Raw genomic sequence first — 18,887 nt, forward strand, 5'->3', positions numbered from 1 at the left:
TATAAATTCAACCACCACCTCCCCAACCTATGAAAATACGAAAATATCGGCCGTTACCATCCGTGGTAATTATAGATTTCTACTTCATTCCTACCAGCCTCGACTCTGCAGGCCATATGATGAGATGGGCAGAAGTTAAAGAAGACATAGCGGCAACCGGGACATATGACCTGACCTTGGAAGAGCTAGCCTTCGGTGTGAAGACAGCATGGAGAAACGCGCCACGGTGTATTGGAAGAATCCAGTGGTCAAAACTGAAGGTCAGATGGTTGCCCGCAGCCGAAATATAGCACTAGAACAATCATGTATGTCTGAAAATGATTTGGTAGTCAAAGAACTAGAATGGCCATAACCAAAATCTGTCTCTGTTGAGGGAAAGCACTAGAACTGTCAGTACCAGCGTGTGCGTCTCTAGGAGTACCATTACTGGTGCCCCCCCCCCCCCCCCCCCCCCCCATGATATTGCTGGAATATTGCTAAAAGCGGCGAAAACCTCACTCACTCACTCACTCAAGGAGTAATTGGTAGAAGCAGAACCAATGTTTACCAACACCTATCTCTGTAGAAGAAATTGGTAGTAGTAAAGCAGTCTTACCAGAGTTTATTGCAGTTTTTCTCTGCTGCAGTTTTCCTAGGATGGGGGATCTATTGCTAAGATGTTTTTGTCTGTGTTTAAAGATTGGTACCATCAGTACAAATATTACCAGGATGTGTGTGGGGGGGAAGAATCGGTAGCACTAGGACAATCATTACCGGTACGTGTGTCCGTTGAAGGAATTGGTAGCACTAGGACAATCATTACAGATACGTGTGTCCGTTGAAGGAATTGGTAGCACCAGAACAATCATTACAGAGACGTGTTTCTGTTGAAGGAATTGGTAGCACTATAACAATCATTACAGAGACGTGTGTCCGTTGAAGGAATTGGTAGCACTAGAACAATCATTACAGAGACGTGTGTCCGTTGAAGGAATTGGTAGCACTAGGACAATCATTACCGGTACGTGTGTCCGTTGAAGGAATTGGTAGCACTAGAACAATCATTACAGAGACGTGTGTCCGTAAGAGGAATTGGTAGCACTAGGACAATCATTACAGAGACGTGTGTCTGTTGAAGGAATTGGTAGCACTAGGACAATCATTACAGAGACGTGTGTCCGTTGAAGGAATTGGTAGCACCAGAACAATCATTACAGAGACGTGTGTCCGTTGAAGGAATTGGTAGCACCAGAACAATCATTACAGAGACGTGTGTCCGTTGAAGGAATTGGTAGCACTAGGACAATCATTACAGAGACGTGTGTTCGTTGAAGGAATTGGTAGCACCAGAACAATCATTACAGAGACGTGTTTCTGTTGAAGGAATTGGTAGCACCAGAACAATCATTACAGAGACGTGTGTCCGTTGAAGGAATTGGTAGCACCAGAACAATCATTACAGAGACGTGTGTCCGTTGAAGGAATTGGTAGCACCAGAACAATCATTACAGAGACGTGTGTCTGTTGAAGGAATTGGTAGCACTATAACAATCATTACAGAGACGTGTGTCCGTTAAAGGAATTGGTAGCACCAGAACAATCATTACAGAGACGTGTGTCCGTTGAAGGAATTGGTAGCACCAGAACAATCATTACAGAGACGTGTGTCCGTTGAAGGAATTGGTAGCACCAGAACAATCATTACAGAGACGTGTGTCCGTTGAAGGAATTGGTAGCACCAGAACAATCATTACAGAGACGTGTGTCTGTTGAAGGAATTGGTAGCACTATAACAATCATTACAGAGACGTGTGTCCGTTAAAGGAATTGGTAGCACCAGAACAATCATTACAGAGACGTGTGTCCGTTGAAGGAATTGGTAGCACCAGAACAATCATTACAGAGACGTGTGTCCGTTGAAGGAATTGGTAGCACCAGAACAATCATTACAGAGACGTGTGTCCGTTGAAGGAATTGGTAGCACTAGAACAATCATTACTTGGACGTGTGTCCGTTGAAGGAATTCGTAGCACCAGAATTATCATTACTTGGACGTGTTCGTTGACGGAATTCGTAGCACCAGAACAATTATTGCCAGGATGTGTGTCCGTAGAAGGAATTGGTAGCACTAGGACAATCATTACAGAGACGTGTGTCCGTTGAAGGAATTGGTAGCACCAGAACAATCATTGCCAGAATGTGTGTCTGTAGAAGGAATTGGTAGCACTAGATAAATCATTAAAGAGACGTGTGTCCTTTGAAGGAATTGGTAGCACCAGAACAATCATTACAGAGACGTGTGTCTGTTGAAGGAATTGGTAGCACTAGATAAATCATTACACGCACGTGTGTGTGTAGAAGGAATTGGTAGCACTAGGACAATCATTACTTGGACGTGTGTCCGTTGAAGGAATTCGTAGCACCAGAATTATCATTACTTGGACGTGTTCGTTGACGGAATTCGTAGCACCAGAACAACTATTGCCAGGATGTGTGTCCGTAGAAGGAATTGGTAGCACTAGGACAATCATTACAGGGACGTGTGTGTGCAGAAGGAATTCGTAGCATCGGGACAATCATTGACAGGATGTGTGTCCATTGAAGGAATTCGTAGCACCAGAACAATCATTGCCAGGATGTGTGTCTGTATAAGGAATTGGTAGCACTAGAACTATCATTACCGGGACATTATTTGGCTTCATTGCAATGTTTTTCGTTATTTATTTGAGCTTTCCATCATTAGGTGTGTGTTACTGGTTCCAGGTGATGGATGCTCGTCACGTGTCCACGACTCGGGGGATGTTTGAAGCTATCTGTTCCCATCTTGAATACGGCACCAACAATGGTAACCTCAGGTAAAGATAGCGTCCGATATGATATTGTGATGATAGAAGTAAGTACTGAAGTGCGTATCTGTAACCGCGAGTATATAGCAAACATCATTAAGGTTGTGTTTACTCACACTGACTGGTCATATGCAATGGCCAATGTGGGTCCAGAAATAGAAAAGGCTTCTATTGAAAACCGTGAGGCGAAGCTATCACCGTCAACAATGACACTGTATGACGTCTTCATTGTCTCTATCTACATGTATACTACTGTTGTTAAACTATTGTTGCTCCTGCTTCTTCTACGACTCGGTCGTGGGTTCGAATCCCAGATTTTCACTTATCATTAATATTATTATTATTATTGATGCGAACCCCCGACCGCGCCACACCAAAACATGGAATTTGTTGTTACCCTGCCTGGTGCTCAGCCTTTAGGAAATAGAAAAGGACTGGTTGGCTCGGAGTTAGTGTACTGTGTCTGAGTGGGGTATTTATTTTAAACTGCGGCATCGTATGTCAGTGGGCTAGCACTTTAAATTGGCATCACTAGTACTACTTCTACTACTACTACTACTACTACTACTACTACTACTACTACTACTACCACTACTACTACTACGTCAACACCAACTACGACTGCCACCCAAACTTGTTCCAGGTCCACAATCACGGTGTTTGCCCCGCGTAGATCCAGGAGAGAGGACTTCCGGGTATGGAACAACCAGCTGATCCTATACGCCGGCTACCGTCAGCCTGACGGCAGCGTCATCGGCGACCCCGCCAACGTCGAGTTCACGGAGGTTTGTTTACATTCAAGTTGCACGCTGTAGATAACAGCTACGATAACAGAATCTTCTAACACAATAGGTCTAACAAAACCCCATCCATATACACCTCTCGTTATTCGTCTGGATGATGTGACGGGTTGGGGCTGATAATGACGCGTGCGTGCGTGCGTGCGTGCGTGCGTGCGTGCGTGTGCGTGTGTGGCAAGGTGTGTGTTTGTGTGTGGCAAGGTGTGTGTTTGTGTGTGAATATGCGTGTGTTTCGAGGTGCTGGTGCTGGTGCTGGTGCTGGTGCTGGTGGTTTTGGGTTGGGGGGATATATCTTTTCCGTCAGAACATCCAGCATATCCCTTTCAGCTATTTATTTTGGGGGTAAAGCCTTTTGAGAAATAATTTTGTTTTCGAATGGGTTATTCGTGTTAACCTGCCGCATGGTATCCCAGGGGTCTAGCACTAGAAAATCAGCATTCATCCGGTCTAGTACAAACCCACACCAACACACACGCACACGCACACGCACACGCTCACACACACACACACACACACGCACACACACACACATACACACACGTCGCTATATAAGTGCAATAATCTTGAACGCGACGTTAAATCCCGTTTCACCACACCTCACCTCCAGAATATCAAAGGCCCACCTTTAACAATGTCTCTCCTTCTTTTACCTATGATCAGATATGCGAGGCGCTGGGTTGGCGTGGAAAAGGCGGGGTGTTTGATGTCCTCCCACTCGTTCTGTCAGCCGCAGGCGGAGACCCAGAGGTGTTTGACATTCCCGAGAAGCTTGTCCTGGAGGTGGAGATGAAACACCCCAAGTTTGTACAACACTTTCTCATAGCAGACACAACCTATGAATAACAACTTCTTTACTTCTGTAAAAAGCGACGTTTCGGTATAGATATTTATACCGTTGTCAAGCAGGAATCTATACCGAAACGGCGCTTTTTACAGTATTAAAGAAGTTGTTATCCATAAAATGTGTCCGGGGGGAGCGTGCACTGGTTGTCCAGTCGTCTAAGGCGCCGCAATTCGCTGTGCAGAGTTGCGTCCCTTGGGCGCGCCAGAAACCTATGATTGTGGGTTCGAATCCCGGTTCGCCCCGATTATGTTTCTAGGTTTGTCAGCACAATACCCGTGCTCTTGGGTTTCACCGAAGTGGCAAATGTCTAAAACCTGCATCACTAGGGGTTTTCCTCACATGTCAAGCTGACACGCCGTGATGTAACTGGAATACAGTTAAAAGCGGCGTTAAACTCAACTCACTTACTCACTCACTGATATAGAGACCAGAAGCATGACTCCCTGAGTCAGAAAATATAAACTATATCTTTGCTTTGAGTAATTCGGGATAAATCACTGCTTTGGTTTGCTATTGGTGTTATTTCGTTCACTTGGATCATCCAGTGATGGCGATGACACGTTATATACATGATAACTCTTTTTGTAAATTGAAAGAAAGGCTTTTTTTACAATAAGAACTATACTACATATGGACTCTTCCACTTTCTAGATACGCGTGGTTTGAGGAGTTGGGCTTGAAGTGGTTCGTATTTCCGGGTGTGTCCAAGATGGTGCTCGACTGTGGCGGGCTGGAGTTTCCCGCTGTCCCTTTCAACGGCTGGTACCTGGGGACTGAGGTCGGGGCCAGAAATTTCTGCGATGCCGCAAGATACAATATGACTGAGGTAAGTGTACCGCTTGACACACCGTCACTTAGATAATTGATGAAGCAGGGGAACGTGTGACGCCGCAAGATACAATATGACTGAGGTAAGTGTACCGCTTGACACACTGTCACTCAGGTAGTTGATGAAGCAGGGGAACGTGTGACGCCGCAAGATACAATATGACTGAGGTAAGTGTACCGCTTGACACACCGTCACTCAGGTAGTTGATGAAGCAGGGGAACGTGTGACGCTGCAAGATACAATATGACTGAGGTAAGTGTACCGCTTGACACACCGTCACTCAGGTAGTTGATGAAGCAGGGGAACGCGTGACGCCGAAAGATACAATTTGCCCGAGTGATGTGTATCTTCGCTCAAGTATGTGTTTCTGTGACGCGATTTGTTACGACACTCGGGTAGGCGATGTAACACGGGGATGCCTTTAACGTTGCTAGATACAACGTCATTCAGGTAGTTGATGTACCACGGGGTTGTCTGTGACGGTGCTAAATACGACGTCATTCGGGTAGGTGATGTTCCACGGGGTCGTCTGTGACGCTGGTAAATACGACGTCATTCAGGTGGGTGATGTTCCACGGGGATATATGTGACGCTGCTAAATACGACGTCATTCAGGTGGGTGATGTTCCACGGGGTCGTCTGTGACGCTGCTAAATACGACGTCATTCAGGTGGGTGATGTTCAACGGGGTCGTTTGTCACGCTGCTAAATACGACGTCATTCAGGTGGGTGATGTTCCACGGGGTCGTCTGTGACGGTAGTAAATACGACGCCATTCAGGTAGGTGATGTACCACGGGGATATATGTGACGCTGCTAAATACGACGTCATTCAGGTAGGTGATGTACCACGGGGATATATGTGACGCTGCTAAATACGACGTCATTCAGGTAGGTGATGTACCACGGGGATATATGTGACGCTGCTAAATACGACATCATTCAGGTAGGTGATGTTCCACGGGGTCGTCTGTGACGGTGCCAAATACGACGTCATTCAGGTAGGTGATGTATCACGGGGTCGTCTGTGACGGTGCTAAATACGACGTCATTCGGGTAGGTGATGTACCACGGGGATATATGTGACGCTGCTAAATACGACATCATTCAGGTGGGTGATGTTCCACAGTGACGTCTATAACCCCGTTAGATACAACGTCAGTCTTGTAAGTTGGTAGAAGCAAATGAAATTAACAATGACAGAGTAATGTCTTTATGCCTTGTGCTCGTTGCATAATTATCTAAAATAAATGCGGGGTGAATGTGTCACATGTTATATACTTTTACATTTCGCCTATTATTTTTCAGAAAGTTGCGATTAAGATGGGTCTAAACACTGAGAATACCTCCTCACTGTGGCGTGACCGAGCCCTAGTGGAGGTCAACATTGCGGTACTGCACAGCTTCCAAGTACGTGTGATGTTAAGAGCTCAAAACCCTTGATGGTAATATCGTTAACAACCGACAATGGCAATACAATGCTTCTCATCTGCATATAATTAGTTATTCTGCATAATAATTAATTAATTGGATGAGCATGATCGCAGGATTTCAACATTCACATTTTACTGTACCACTAAAAGTACATGAATGTGCAATAGATCATTTCTATTAAGTATTGTTCAATCATGATTTATATGTAATTATTTCTATTTACCCTGACTCGTCAGTTGAAATTAATTCCAAACACACTGATGATGTTCCATACCTAAGATTATTAGATTATTGTATAAACTCGAGATTGAACGCACTGGTTTTGGGGTGAATGCGTCTATCAGTAACTATTGGGCGTGTAGTATATTAGATATACATCCGCATCCTCCCTCTGAGTAATAGAATTCCACTGACAATAACCACGTGCACATGTACAGATTTAACATCAGTAACGATACAGTCAAATGAGAAATATTACTCATACCAGGATACGCAAAAATCCGCTTCCCCGTGGCTTAAGTGATAAACGGCTACGGCACGAGTAATTTAAGCCTTCCCGTCAACATCAAGCTTATATTATACGCCTTGAAATAACAAAAATATGCAAGGCGTGGTTAATCCTAACTCAAATACCTGACGCCTTTATACAAACGTACATGTCTAGATTGTTGCTATTACGTCGTTGATGATGTCGCCAATATTTCGCCACAGTCGGTTGGTGCGACGATTGTTGACCACCACACCGCGTCCGAGTCCTTCATCCAGCATCTCCATAACGAGCAGCGCCAGCGTGGAGGGTGTCCCGCTGACTGGGTGTGGGTCGTTCCCCCGATGAGCGGGAGTCAGACGGAGGTGTTTCACCAGGAGATGACGGTCTACAAGCTCAAGCCTTCTTATGAGTACCAGGTAGTGATTCGTGTTACAGTCAAATGCATACCTCTTACTGTAAGTTGCGAGTGTCAGCTGCGTGGGTTCGAATCCGACATTCATTGTGTTTCCTTGGTTTGTCCGCGCCATATCTGTCGGGTATATGTTAGAGTCTGTGAGTCTTTGAGTTTCCCCACCATTTCCGTTCGTCTCTTTTCGGAGATATGTATTTCCGAAATCTTTATGATTTTATTGTACTGTCCATATGAGTGAGTGAATATGGCTTTACGCCGCTTTTAGTAATATTCCAGCAACATCATGGCGGGGGACACCAGAGATTGGCTTCACACATTGTACTCATGTGGGGAATCGAACCAGAACATTCGGCGTGATGAGCGAATGTTTTAACCACTAGGCTACACAACCGCAACCTGTCGAAATGAAAAACGAAGAGGGTTGGTGTGCATGTCAGTACACTTAGCGCATATGTTATACTAGATACAGTATATATTATCTGTAGAGGCATATGAGGAAATCATTCACAATGTTAACATTTTCGCAACGTATAATTGATAGTATTTAAATTTATTTAATTCGTCAAATACATATGTTACAACGTTTGTCTGTATCAATGTTAATGTGCTATAAATTTCGCAAATTGATCAAAACTTGTGTGTGTACCCGTCAAGTTCCGGGTTAGAATAGGTCTTAAGCAAAAATGTTTGTCGTAAGAGGCGACTAACGGGAACGGGTGGTCAGGCTCGCTGACTTGGTTCATGCATGTCATCGTATCCCAGTTGTGTAGTTCGATGCTCATGATGTCAATCACTGGAATGTCTGGTCCAGACTCGATTATTCGCAGTGTGTGTGTGTGCATCTCTCTGTATGTGCGTGCGTGCGTGTGTTAGTGTATGTGTCTGTGTGTCTTTGTGTGTGTGATAGTGTGTGTGTGTCTGTGGCTCTGTGTGCGTGCGTGCGTGCGTGCGTGTGTGCGTGCGTGCGTGCGTGCGTGTGTGTCCAATATACCCGTGTCCAGTGACCATCAAAGTTTGTATCCAGGAGGACGCTTGGACAGCCCATGTCTGGAAGAACAAGGACCTACAACAAAGGTACATGGAGGCGCGACTCAAAAGGTGGGTGTGTCGTAGTCTTCAGACATGTTAAACATGACATGGTGTCACCAGAGTACTCCGGTAACCAAATGCTAGCAAAAGGCAGGTCGTTTAACCTATGTCATCATAAACACATTACGTCACAATTACAAAATTTAAAGTCCCACGTTGCCATTGAGTGCAATTTCTGAAGCACTTGTAAAAAGTTTTATTTGTTTCTGTTATAGCACTATGTGTGGTCACCAGTAATAATTAAGTCTGTCCAATCTGTCCACAGACTGACCCAGTCTCAGGCCAAGGCAGTGGCCAGCCACATTAACTGTGTCATCGTGTTCGCCACAGAGACCGGCAGATCAGAACGATTCGCTAGGCGGTTGTGTCAGACATTCAAGCGTGCGTTTACTACCAGGGTAAGATTATTGTGTCAGGGCGACAGACGGTTGTGTCAGACATTCAAGCGTGCGTTAACTACCAGGGTAAAATTATGGTGTCAGGGCGCTAGGCGGTTGTGTCAGACATTCAAGCCTGCCTTTACTACCAGGGTAAAATTATGGTGTCAGGGCGACAGACGGTTGTGTCAGACATTCAAGCCTGCCTTTACTACCAGGGTAAAATTATGGTGTCAGGGCGACAGACGGTTGTGTCAGACATTCAAGCCTGCCTTTACTACCAGGGTAAAATTATGGTGTCAGGGCGACAGACGGTTGTGTCAGACATTCAAGCGTGACTTTACTACCAGGGTAAAATTATGGTGTCAGGGCGACAGGCGGTTGTGTCAGAAATTCAAGCCTGCCTTTACTACCAGGGTAAGATTATGGTGTCAGGACGCCAGGCGCTTGAGTCAGACATTCTTGGAAACGTACGTTTAACAACGGGGAAAGATTTAGTGTTAGGGCGCTAGACTGTGGTCTGAAATGCCCAGCGTACAGTTTCGACGGACATGCAAGATGTCCTGAAAAATATGTTGTGAAGAATTATTAATCTAAATGGTGGGTCATTCAGGGGGTCTCTCGCGTGGTCAAACTTTGTGACCAACTGACAGGACGATGAGTGCCTGACTACGAACGTCCCTTAATTTTGCAAACAAAACCGTCGTCTCCGTCGTTCCCCCACAGGTCGTGTGCATGGAGGACATTGACCTGACCGAGCTGCAGCAGCAGGACCTCATCCTCGTCGTCACCAGCACCTTCGGCAACGGCGACGGCCCGGAGAATGGCGAGGTGAGTATTGTTGATTTAAAAAACCTTTATCTTGAAATGAAAGACAAAAGGAAACGGAAAAGGAAGACTTCCGGTGGCGCTGCGAATGTAACAGGACGTGTTTGACATCGCTCCTAACAAATCTGCTGAAATCTAAGTGAAAATGGGCCCATCTACAAGAAATAATCCTCGTTCTAATCGTGACAGATTAATCACTCGTGTGTAGATTTTTTCGGTAACAACCGAACACAATGGTTAATCCTCTATTTCTCTCATAACAATTGTTATAAACCCAATTCAGAGGAAATTAAATATTGTCTTAAATATTATAAAATATTGTTAATGAAAAACAAGGGCCAAAGGAACTGTCAGCAGGATTGATCAGGCAAGATTCTATACTAACTCAGGCAACTGATCAGCTGATTATTGCTAGGTAAATGTTTTCAAATCCATCAATGGATTGTAATATTTTTGAACGAATTTTCCTCTTTAAAACAAATTTTACAGTGAATAATTTAATATGTAAAATGATAATTTCATGTCATCTTTATTTCTTTTCTTTTTTGTTCCTGAACATATGTGTTTTTCTTATATAAAACAAATAAACTTATTAGTAGACAATTCTTCTTTTGAACATAATATTTAACATCATAATACCAAAAATGTTACTAAATGAGTTATCTAATTTCCCCATATTTGTGAATGACAAGAAACAATGTGAATTTGACAAGCACAATACTTTATTTTTTTATTTTTTATTCTCTTTATCTTCATGAAAACAAGACTCATAATAAATATATATTTTGGTGAAAAGTATTAAAATTAACATTAGTCATTGCTGATGTTAAGAAATGAGGTGTATGGTAATATGTTATAAGACCACCACTTGTTGGTCATTTCTTCATCACCCATAAATTTGAGTTTTTCTTTACTTACCATGTTCTGAAAATTTACACATTACACATGAGAATAATTTAAGGTCTCTGATTAAAATAGCGACACAGCTATCCACTCTCAGGCAGCAAATTAGATTATGTGAAAAAAATAAACCACTGTAAACCTTGTAATGGGAGAATAATACATAAAAAATACATTTCTTATTTTGTCATATGTCCAGTTTATCATCCCAAGAAATGTTAAATAATTATCATTAAAATTAAGCTAGCTATGCATATTGGGGCTCTTTATCTGTTATGGTAATATAACAATTGCATTATTAAAGAAGTGTTTATTCAGTAAACATGGTATATATTAAATCTTTGGTTTAAAGAATATACTTGAGACAAACATAATTCTACATGTCTTTAATCCTCTGTATTGTCTGTTAATTCTGAAAATAATTAACTGTTATATTGAGTTTCTACCTAAAGAATAATAATATGAAATTAATTTTGAGATTATTTCATCCTATCTAAAATACCAAATATATTTTAAGATGCATAAATGTAAATCATTATTGAAAAAGAAAAGAATATTGTTTTTGAAAAAAATACCTAACAAGGTTGATTGGTGCCCACCCTTTATCTTCATCATTTTGTCTGCTCCCTATAAGAAATCAAAATAGTTAAGAAAAATATAAATACAGAAATTACCTTATTGAGTTTACAGAGATCTTGGTATGACTTAATACATTCAAGTTTAAACATGGTAATGGGGTTTTTGAGGGGGTTAAAAAAATGAGTTTCTTAATTGTCCTGAGATGTATGTTTAAATAAATTAATAATATTAATCTGGATAAACTCCACCTGTTGAAAGGGGAAACAACTGCTGTGGTTGGAAAACATCTTGGTCGTGAGATGTTCGGTCCGACAAAGTTGATCGTTTCCTGCAGTAAATTTGAGTATTGCTTTAGATCCAAATTATTTGAGTGTTTATTTTCCTAAAATATTGAATTTAAGTCTCGATTATTTTAATATAACTTTGAAATATGTTTTTGATCGATCGGCTCCAGATCAACACTTCGTTATAACGTGACATTTCTTATGTGGTTGATGGTTATTTTTTTTTAAATACAAAAAACAATATGGTTTGTTTCACTATTTCATCAGTATTTTTACATGAATTAATTAACTGTTTCATTAGCTGTTTTATTAGTCTTGAAAACGCCCAGTAAAGAATGTACCGGAGTGGCTCACCTGGTCCCGTAATATCGAAGCGGTGTCTCGCTTGGGTTACCGTCTTCCCATTCTGCAACTGGATCTCGTACATTGGGAAGCCGAAATTCTCTGATATATTTCCACATATCACACTTCTTCCTCCCCCACCACCCCCGACAAATTTTCTCTCGGTCACCAACTTTCTGAGAATCCCCGATCCGAAAATAGTTCCGTCAATTATTTTTATCCAGCCCATCAAAATGCGATGACAGCCAATCAGATTGGGTGATTAAAAATAAACCACTGCGAATAAACCACTGCTGGCGATTGAAGATCAAGCCCTGTTATGGGAGAAACCCGGTGCACAGACCATGCATTTTGCCGCGATACACAGGTTACCCCGTATGGCTAATACATCGCAATCAGCTGACAGGCCCAAACCGATTGTTATGAAGTTTGTTTTGATAGCTGATAGACAAATGGTGCGTGAGGCAAGTTTTAAGATGTCAGCTTTATTAAGCAGAAAGAAGGTCTCCATTCGCACAGACCTGCCAGTTGTGTTAAAAAAACAGAAACGCGGCCTTGCCAATAGGGCGTATGAAATCAGACAGCCCCATCGCTACCAGACCCGGACCCTGGAACGGGGGATAGTATTGACACTACAGTACAGAAGAAATTCAAGTGCAGAGTGGATCAGCATTGGACCAGATGATACGGTGCATTGACTAGTTTTACAGGGCCATTCAGAACCATGGGTGTGTTTACACATGTGTTAACACTAGTAACGGTTTGGACAATACGTGTTTGCTTAAGATAGACTGAGCGTTCAAGGACTGTATGTCCACATTTTCTTCATTGGAAAAGGACCTGTTATTTTCCAGTTTTATTTTCTGGACGCATAGCGACCTCATGTTATCTGCCAAAAGTGTGAGGTGGCTGGTGTGTAAAATAACAGGTAGTTGTGATTTGTATTTTTCATGGAATTTCATGGAATAAGGATTATACAGGAATTCCTACTGGCAAGTGGTTTATTACTTTTTATTCTTCCTTAGATGTTAGATATAAAGGATTTTTTTACATATAAATATCGTCTCAAATGCTTCTTTTGTTAGAATTTGATTTCGCCCTCCCAGATATTGAATTTACAGTGATAATTAATGTATTGTTGGACTATTAACTAGGATTTATTACTTTTTATTTTAGCAAGAATAACATTTGATCGCATTATTTTACGATTTTAAAACCTGAACGAGTTCTTCTGCTAAAAGCACTGCTAAAATTTGTAGACCTACCCACGTGGACCACCCAAATATAGAACATCACGTGATGAACACGTGACTTTTTATTTACGCTTTAATTCATTCATGTGAACTATCGTAAGGTGTATGAACATCATTTCTAATATAGTTCCATAGAATTAAGTCCTCGGCAAGGATATAGTGATAGTTTCGAAGAAGCGAATGAAATCCTTATTTATCCACGGACAATTGGGGCACGTTGGAACATGATAAATAGCGGTGTTTGACTTGGTGTGGACAGAGACCATATAATATATGGTCTCTGGTGTGGAGTAGAAAGTATCTTACTATAAATAGACGCACGTGATTAATCATCACTAGCATGTGTACCTTTTTACTGTCTGGTTTCAACTTTTCTTTTATTTGATGAGTGCAACTCTCAACAAAGACATTATGATAGATCTAAACATTATATACATGTATGGTTAGTAAGGTTATGGAGCCAGCTACAGTGTTATATTGGTCCCGGGCAATTTTGCACTAATGAGTGTTAGAGATATCCAGTCACCAAGTAGATTTGATGGAATTAGATCAAGATATCTGTTTATCACGACACTGCAAACATACGTGACTTATATAGAGAATTTACCTGGTCGTGTAGATTTATTTTATGATGGGGAAAGGTACCTGTCTACCAATATTTATACTTCCAAATTTGACTTGGATAATTGTTTAGACAAACTTTCAAATTGACTTGGTATCGAATTTAGCTAGGATTTTGAACAAGTCTTTGAAGGTTTACATTATTAACTTTAGGGGAGAAAGGAGACTACATCCTTTGAGGTTAATGCTATGCCTTTTCAATTTGGTTCCATGAGGCATGTGGGTACCTTTAAATATTTATGAAAATGTATGGGTTTTGTTTGAGTGTGAGAAACGCTATATGATGGAAAATCGGTTAAGTCATTTTCATGTTTATATTGTACATTTTCTTGATGTCAAATTTGAATTTTATGAATACAATGTGTACCTTTTCACTTTTATCTCTCCCTTAGGGAAATGCATTAGAAACATCCAAATATATGACTATGAAGGAAAAAGTTAAAGTTATATCTTTTAATTGTAGAGGCCTAAATAATACATTAAAGAGGAAAAAGGTATTTAGGTTCTTGCGAAAGCGTAAAGCACAAATATATTGTCTGCAAGGAGTACACTTTACCGCAGAGCAGGAACAATTAATAAAGCAGCAATGGGGATACAGAGAATGTTACTTTAGTCCTTATAAAAGTAAAGCAAGAGGCACAGCTATCTTATTTAATGATAATTTTTAATTTTAAAAGTAATCAAAGATGATGCAGAAGGAAATGTTTTTGAACTAAATATTAGGATACAAGACATTGTTTATACTATTGTTGATATATATGGCCCGAATCAAGATAAGCCTGAATGTTATGCAAAACTAAGAGATGTTATTACAGAACTAGATGGAAATAAACTTATTTTGTGTGGAGACTGGAATTTGGCGATGAATATGAATATGGATACGTTTAATTATAAGCATTTAAACAATCCCAAAGGAAGGAATGAGGTATTAGGTATTATGGAAACTTTTGATTTGAAAGATGTTTGGCGAGATTCAAATCCGTTTGACAGGCGTTTCACCTGGCGACAGCCTAACCCTATTAAGCAAGCTAGATAAATAAAATTCTTGTATCCCACAATATTGTCGACTCGGTCAGTGAATGTGACATCCACCCAGAGCTGGACTCTGATCATTCTCTGGTTTGTCTCTCATTAGATATACTCGAAACTGAAAGAGGAAAAGGCTTCTAGAAATTCAAAAATTCTCTGTTATGTGATAAAGAATGTTTTGAGAAAATTAAAAAAAGAATTAAAGATACATTAAATTAGTATGAGGACAAAAATAATGATGATAATAGAAATTATGTGTCAAACGATCAGTTGCTATGGGAAATAATACTTTTAGCTATAAGGGGTGAAACAATATATTATTCTTCAACTAAAAAAATGATTACAGGGGCAAGGGAAAAAAAGCTTGAAAAGGATTTACTCAATTTTGAAAAGGATTTAGATAGTACAGAAGTGGAAATAGAAAAGAAAAATATATTAAAGAAAATAGAGGAAATTAAAAATGAAATTGAGGAACACCTTGAACAGAAGAATTTTTTAATTAAATCAATTTGTGAATTGCAGTTTACAGATGGAAGTATAATAAAAACTCAGAAAGAAATTATAGGCGAAACCAAAAGATTTTATAAAGAATTATACACAAGTGAAGATTGTACACAGATAGATTTAGATAAATTATTTGAGGGATATAATGTGCCAAAATTACCAGAATCTATTTCCCTACAAATAGAGGGGGAGATCACTTATGAAGAAGCTCTGAAAGCACTGAAAGGAATGAAAAATGAGAAAAGTCCTGGCCCGGATAGTTTCACAACAGAATTTTTAAAGTTTTTTTGGAATGATATTGGACAATTTTGGCTTAAGTCTGTTAATCATGTATATAGAAACGAATCTCTATCAGTAACACAAAAACAGGGATTAATAACATGTATTCCTAAGGAAAATAAGTCGAAACTTTACCTAAAAAATTGGCGCCCAATCTCTCTCTTGAATACCTCGTATAAACTAGCGTCAGCAGTAATCGCAAATAGAATTAAAGAAGTTTTAAGTATAATTATTAGTGAAGATCAGAAAGGTTTTGTTCCGAGAAGATATATTGGGGAAGTTACAAGATTTATATATGACTTGATGGAATATACTGAATCATATCAGATACCTGGATTACTAATGCTGATTGACTTTGAAAAAGCTTTTGACTCTGTTGATAGACATTATATTTTGAATACATTTAAATTTTTCAACTTTGGTCCAAGTATAGTAAAATGGATATCAATACTTTTCAGCGAAATTGAATCAAGTGTATAAGTCAATGGTTTTGCTAGCCCCTGTTTTAAGATAACAAGAGGTTGTCGTCAGGGGGATCCATTGTCGCCATATATATTTATTATATGTGCAGAGATACTTGCAATAATGATAAGAAAAAACAAAAATATTAAGGGAATAAAGACTGGCAGTATTGAACATTTACTTGAACAATTTGCAGATGATACGACTTTGATGTAAGATGGATCTGAAAAAGGCCTCTACAATGTGTTAAATACACTAGATTTTTTTGCTAGGTTTACAGGATTAAAAGTTAACACTGACAAAACCAAACTGATATGGATTGGTTCAAAAAAGAGATCACGATATAAACTCTGTAAAGAGTGGAATCTTGACTGGACTTCTATGACGTTTAAATTATTGGGAATTAATTTTTCTATTGATTTGGAAGAAATTATTGACTAAAACTATACAGATAAATTTGGAAAAAATTGAAAGGGAAATGAACGTAAGGAAAGCAAGATTATTGACCCCAATAAGTTGAAATGCAGTTTTAAAATCACTGTTGTTATCAAAACTAAATCACTTGTTTACATCTATACCTAGCCCCAATGATGAAGTAATAGACAACTTTCAAAAAATTGTTTTTGTTTTGTGTGGCAAGGAAAGCCAGACAAGGTTAAAATAAATGTAATATCACAGCCATATCAGTTTGGGGGGATCAAAGTACTTATTATTAAAGATATGATAGATTCACAAAAACTGTCCTGGGTGAAAAAATTACTTTGTTGTAACTCAAAATGGGTATTACTTTCATTGAATTCTATCCCAAACATTAACAGATTATGGATGGCAGATGCTAAATATGTCACTGATAAAATTATTCCTGATGTAGACAACTACTTTTGGAAAGATGTATTACAAGCCTGGAGCAATTATTTATTAAAGAGTAATGTTAGTGGTAGTATTGACATTGTAAACCAGGCTTTGTGGTTTAATAACAACATTCAGATAGGAGGAAAGTCCATCTTTTATCCGACTTGGTATTGTAAGGGAGTTACATTTGTTGGTGATGGTTTTGATGGAACGGGTGAAATATATTCTTATGAATCTTGTATTGATAGATATGGAATAATAACGGATTTCCTAACATATCAGGGCATAGTTCAATCAATAATGCAACTTGCCAGAAAAAAACAATTGTAACTTTAAGAGTATGCCTAGAGTCTCTTTTCAACCTATTTTGCCATACAATGTTTCACCACTCACAAGGTGTAATAAAGGCAGTAAACGCTTCTATAACACACTCTTACAACCAGCTTTCATAAAATGTCAGGGAATGCTTAAGTGGGAAGAAACTTTACAGAAAGTATTTACCAATGAACAGTGGGTGGGATTTAATTTGAAGGCAACAAGGTGTACCCAGAGTGAGAATGAGATGGTCTCAGTTTCGGGTTATCCACTACATATTACCTTTAAATAATTACTTACATAGTATAGGTTCTAAAGATTCACCAAGTTACAACTTCTGTGGTACATATAGTGAAACTATTGTACATGCATTTTATGATTGTGAATATGTTGCTCACATGTGGGAGCTTGTTCTCAACTGGTTAACGACATCTGTGAAAGGAGGACTTGACTTCTGTAAAGAGAATATTTTATTTGGATTTAAGGGGAAGAATAACAAATCTCTCAATGTAGTTATATTTCTTATCAAATTTATTGTGTTTAAACAATCACGAAAGGGTTTTCAGCTAAAGTTGAAACATATTCAACGTGAAGTTATTAAATACTACAATATGACCAAGTTAATTGCATTCTCAAATTGCAGTTAAACAGCTTTCTTTCAGTTCTGGTCTTCCTTCCACAAACTTTTCAATCCTAGCACAGAATACTAGTACGATATCATATTTTATGATTGTCTATATTTGCAATATGTTTTGAAAGTTTGATGTAAATGGATTGGTTTTTGAATAATGTATAATTGATGAAATACTACACGTTGTATTTTATTTGAAATGTGAATTTTTATAAAACAAGAGTCATCTGAAGATGACATATCCCCCGACGTGGCATGTCGGTAAACTGTGTGTACCGTCAAATGTATTTAGATTGGCAAGGAAATCTTTTTCCTTGATGCCCAAACCAGAAATATAATGAAGGTTATTAAATATTGGTTCATGTAGCTCACTTTCTGATGATCTCATGAAATTGTAATAACAATAACTTCGCAGATTCGCATATGAATAGCTCTGTAGTAGCCCCATGACACAAAGGCTTAAAGAGAATGTACTAGGTTATGTAGCTCACATCATATATAGTATATGATATAGGTAAATAGTACACCTTAGAATTATATGTCAGGGGCTACAAATTAAAAAGATTAAAATCTATAAATAACAAACTGCACTACTGGTGAACATGATTGATATGTGCATAAAGTTTGGTGAATCTCTGTCACATGGTTTAGAAGATATGCTCCAGACGAGGACATTACCCTAAGTTCATCAATTTTCAATTTAAATTGAAAAAAATAAAAAAATAGAAATCTGTTAATAGCAAAGGCACCACTACATAACCTGCTTGATAGGCGTAAAAACGTTTGAGAAGCTAAGTTGTATGGTTCGGGAGATATGGTCCGGACAAGAGCACTACCCTCAAATTTCCAAAGTTCATCATATTTCCATGGAAACGACAAAAATAAAAAATTCTAAAAATCTCTAAATAG

General features: G+C 39.4%; 1 protein-coding gene across 2 annotated transcripts in view; it reads left to right on the forward strand.

Moving 5' to 3' along the window:
* Positions 1-18,887, forward strand: part of LOC124116041 (nitric oxide synthase, inducible-like) — a 51,941-nt gene that overhangs the window by 11,365 nt on the left and 21,689 nt on the right. For both annotated transcript variants that reach the window (XM_046477250.2, XM_048386418.1), the window contains exons 4-13: positions 98-260; positions 2,743-2,834; positions 3,469-3,610; positions 4,286-4,425; positions 5,121-5,295; positions 6,606-6,707; positions 7,443-7,637; positions 8,658-8,731; positions 8,988-9,120; positions 9,826-9,930. In XM_046477250.2, coding sequence (XP_046333206.2) covers positions 98-260; positions 2,743-2,834; positions 3,469-3,610; positions 4,286-4,425; positions 5,121-5,295; positions 6,606-6,707; positions 7,443-7,637; positions 8,658-8,731; positions 8,988-9,120; positions 9,826-9,930 — 1,321 coding nt within the window. The remainder of the gene's footprint in view (positions 1-97; positions 261-2,742; positions 2,835-3,468; positions 3,611-4,285; positions 4,426-5,120; positions 5,296-6,605; positions 6,708-7,442; positions 7,638-8,657; positions 8,732-8,987; positions 9,121-9,825; positions 9,931-18,887) is intronic.

This window comes from Haliotis rufescens, unplaced genomic scaffold (assembly GCF_023055435.1).
Source record: "Haliotis rufescens isolate VD_foot unplaced genomic scaffold, xgHalRufe1.0.p SCAF_6, whole genome shotgun sequence".
Classification (NCBI taxonomy): domain Eukaryota; kingdom Metazoa; phylum Mollusca; class Gastropoda; order Lepetellida; family Haliotidae; genus Haliotis; species Haliotis rufescens.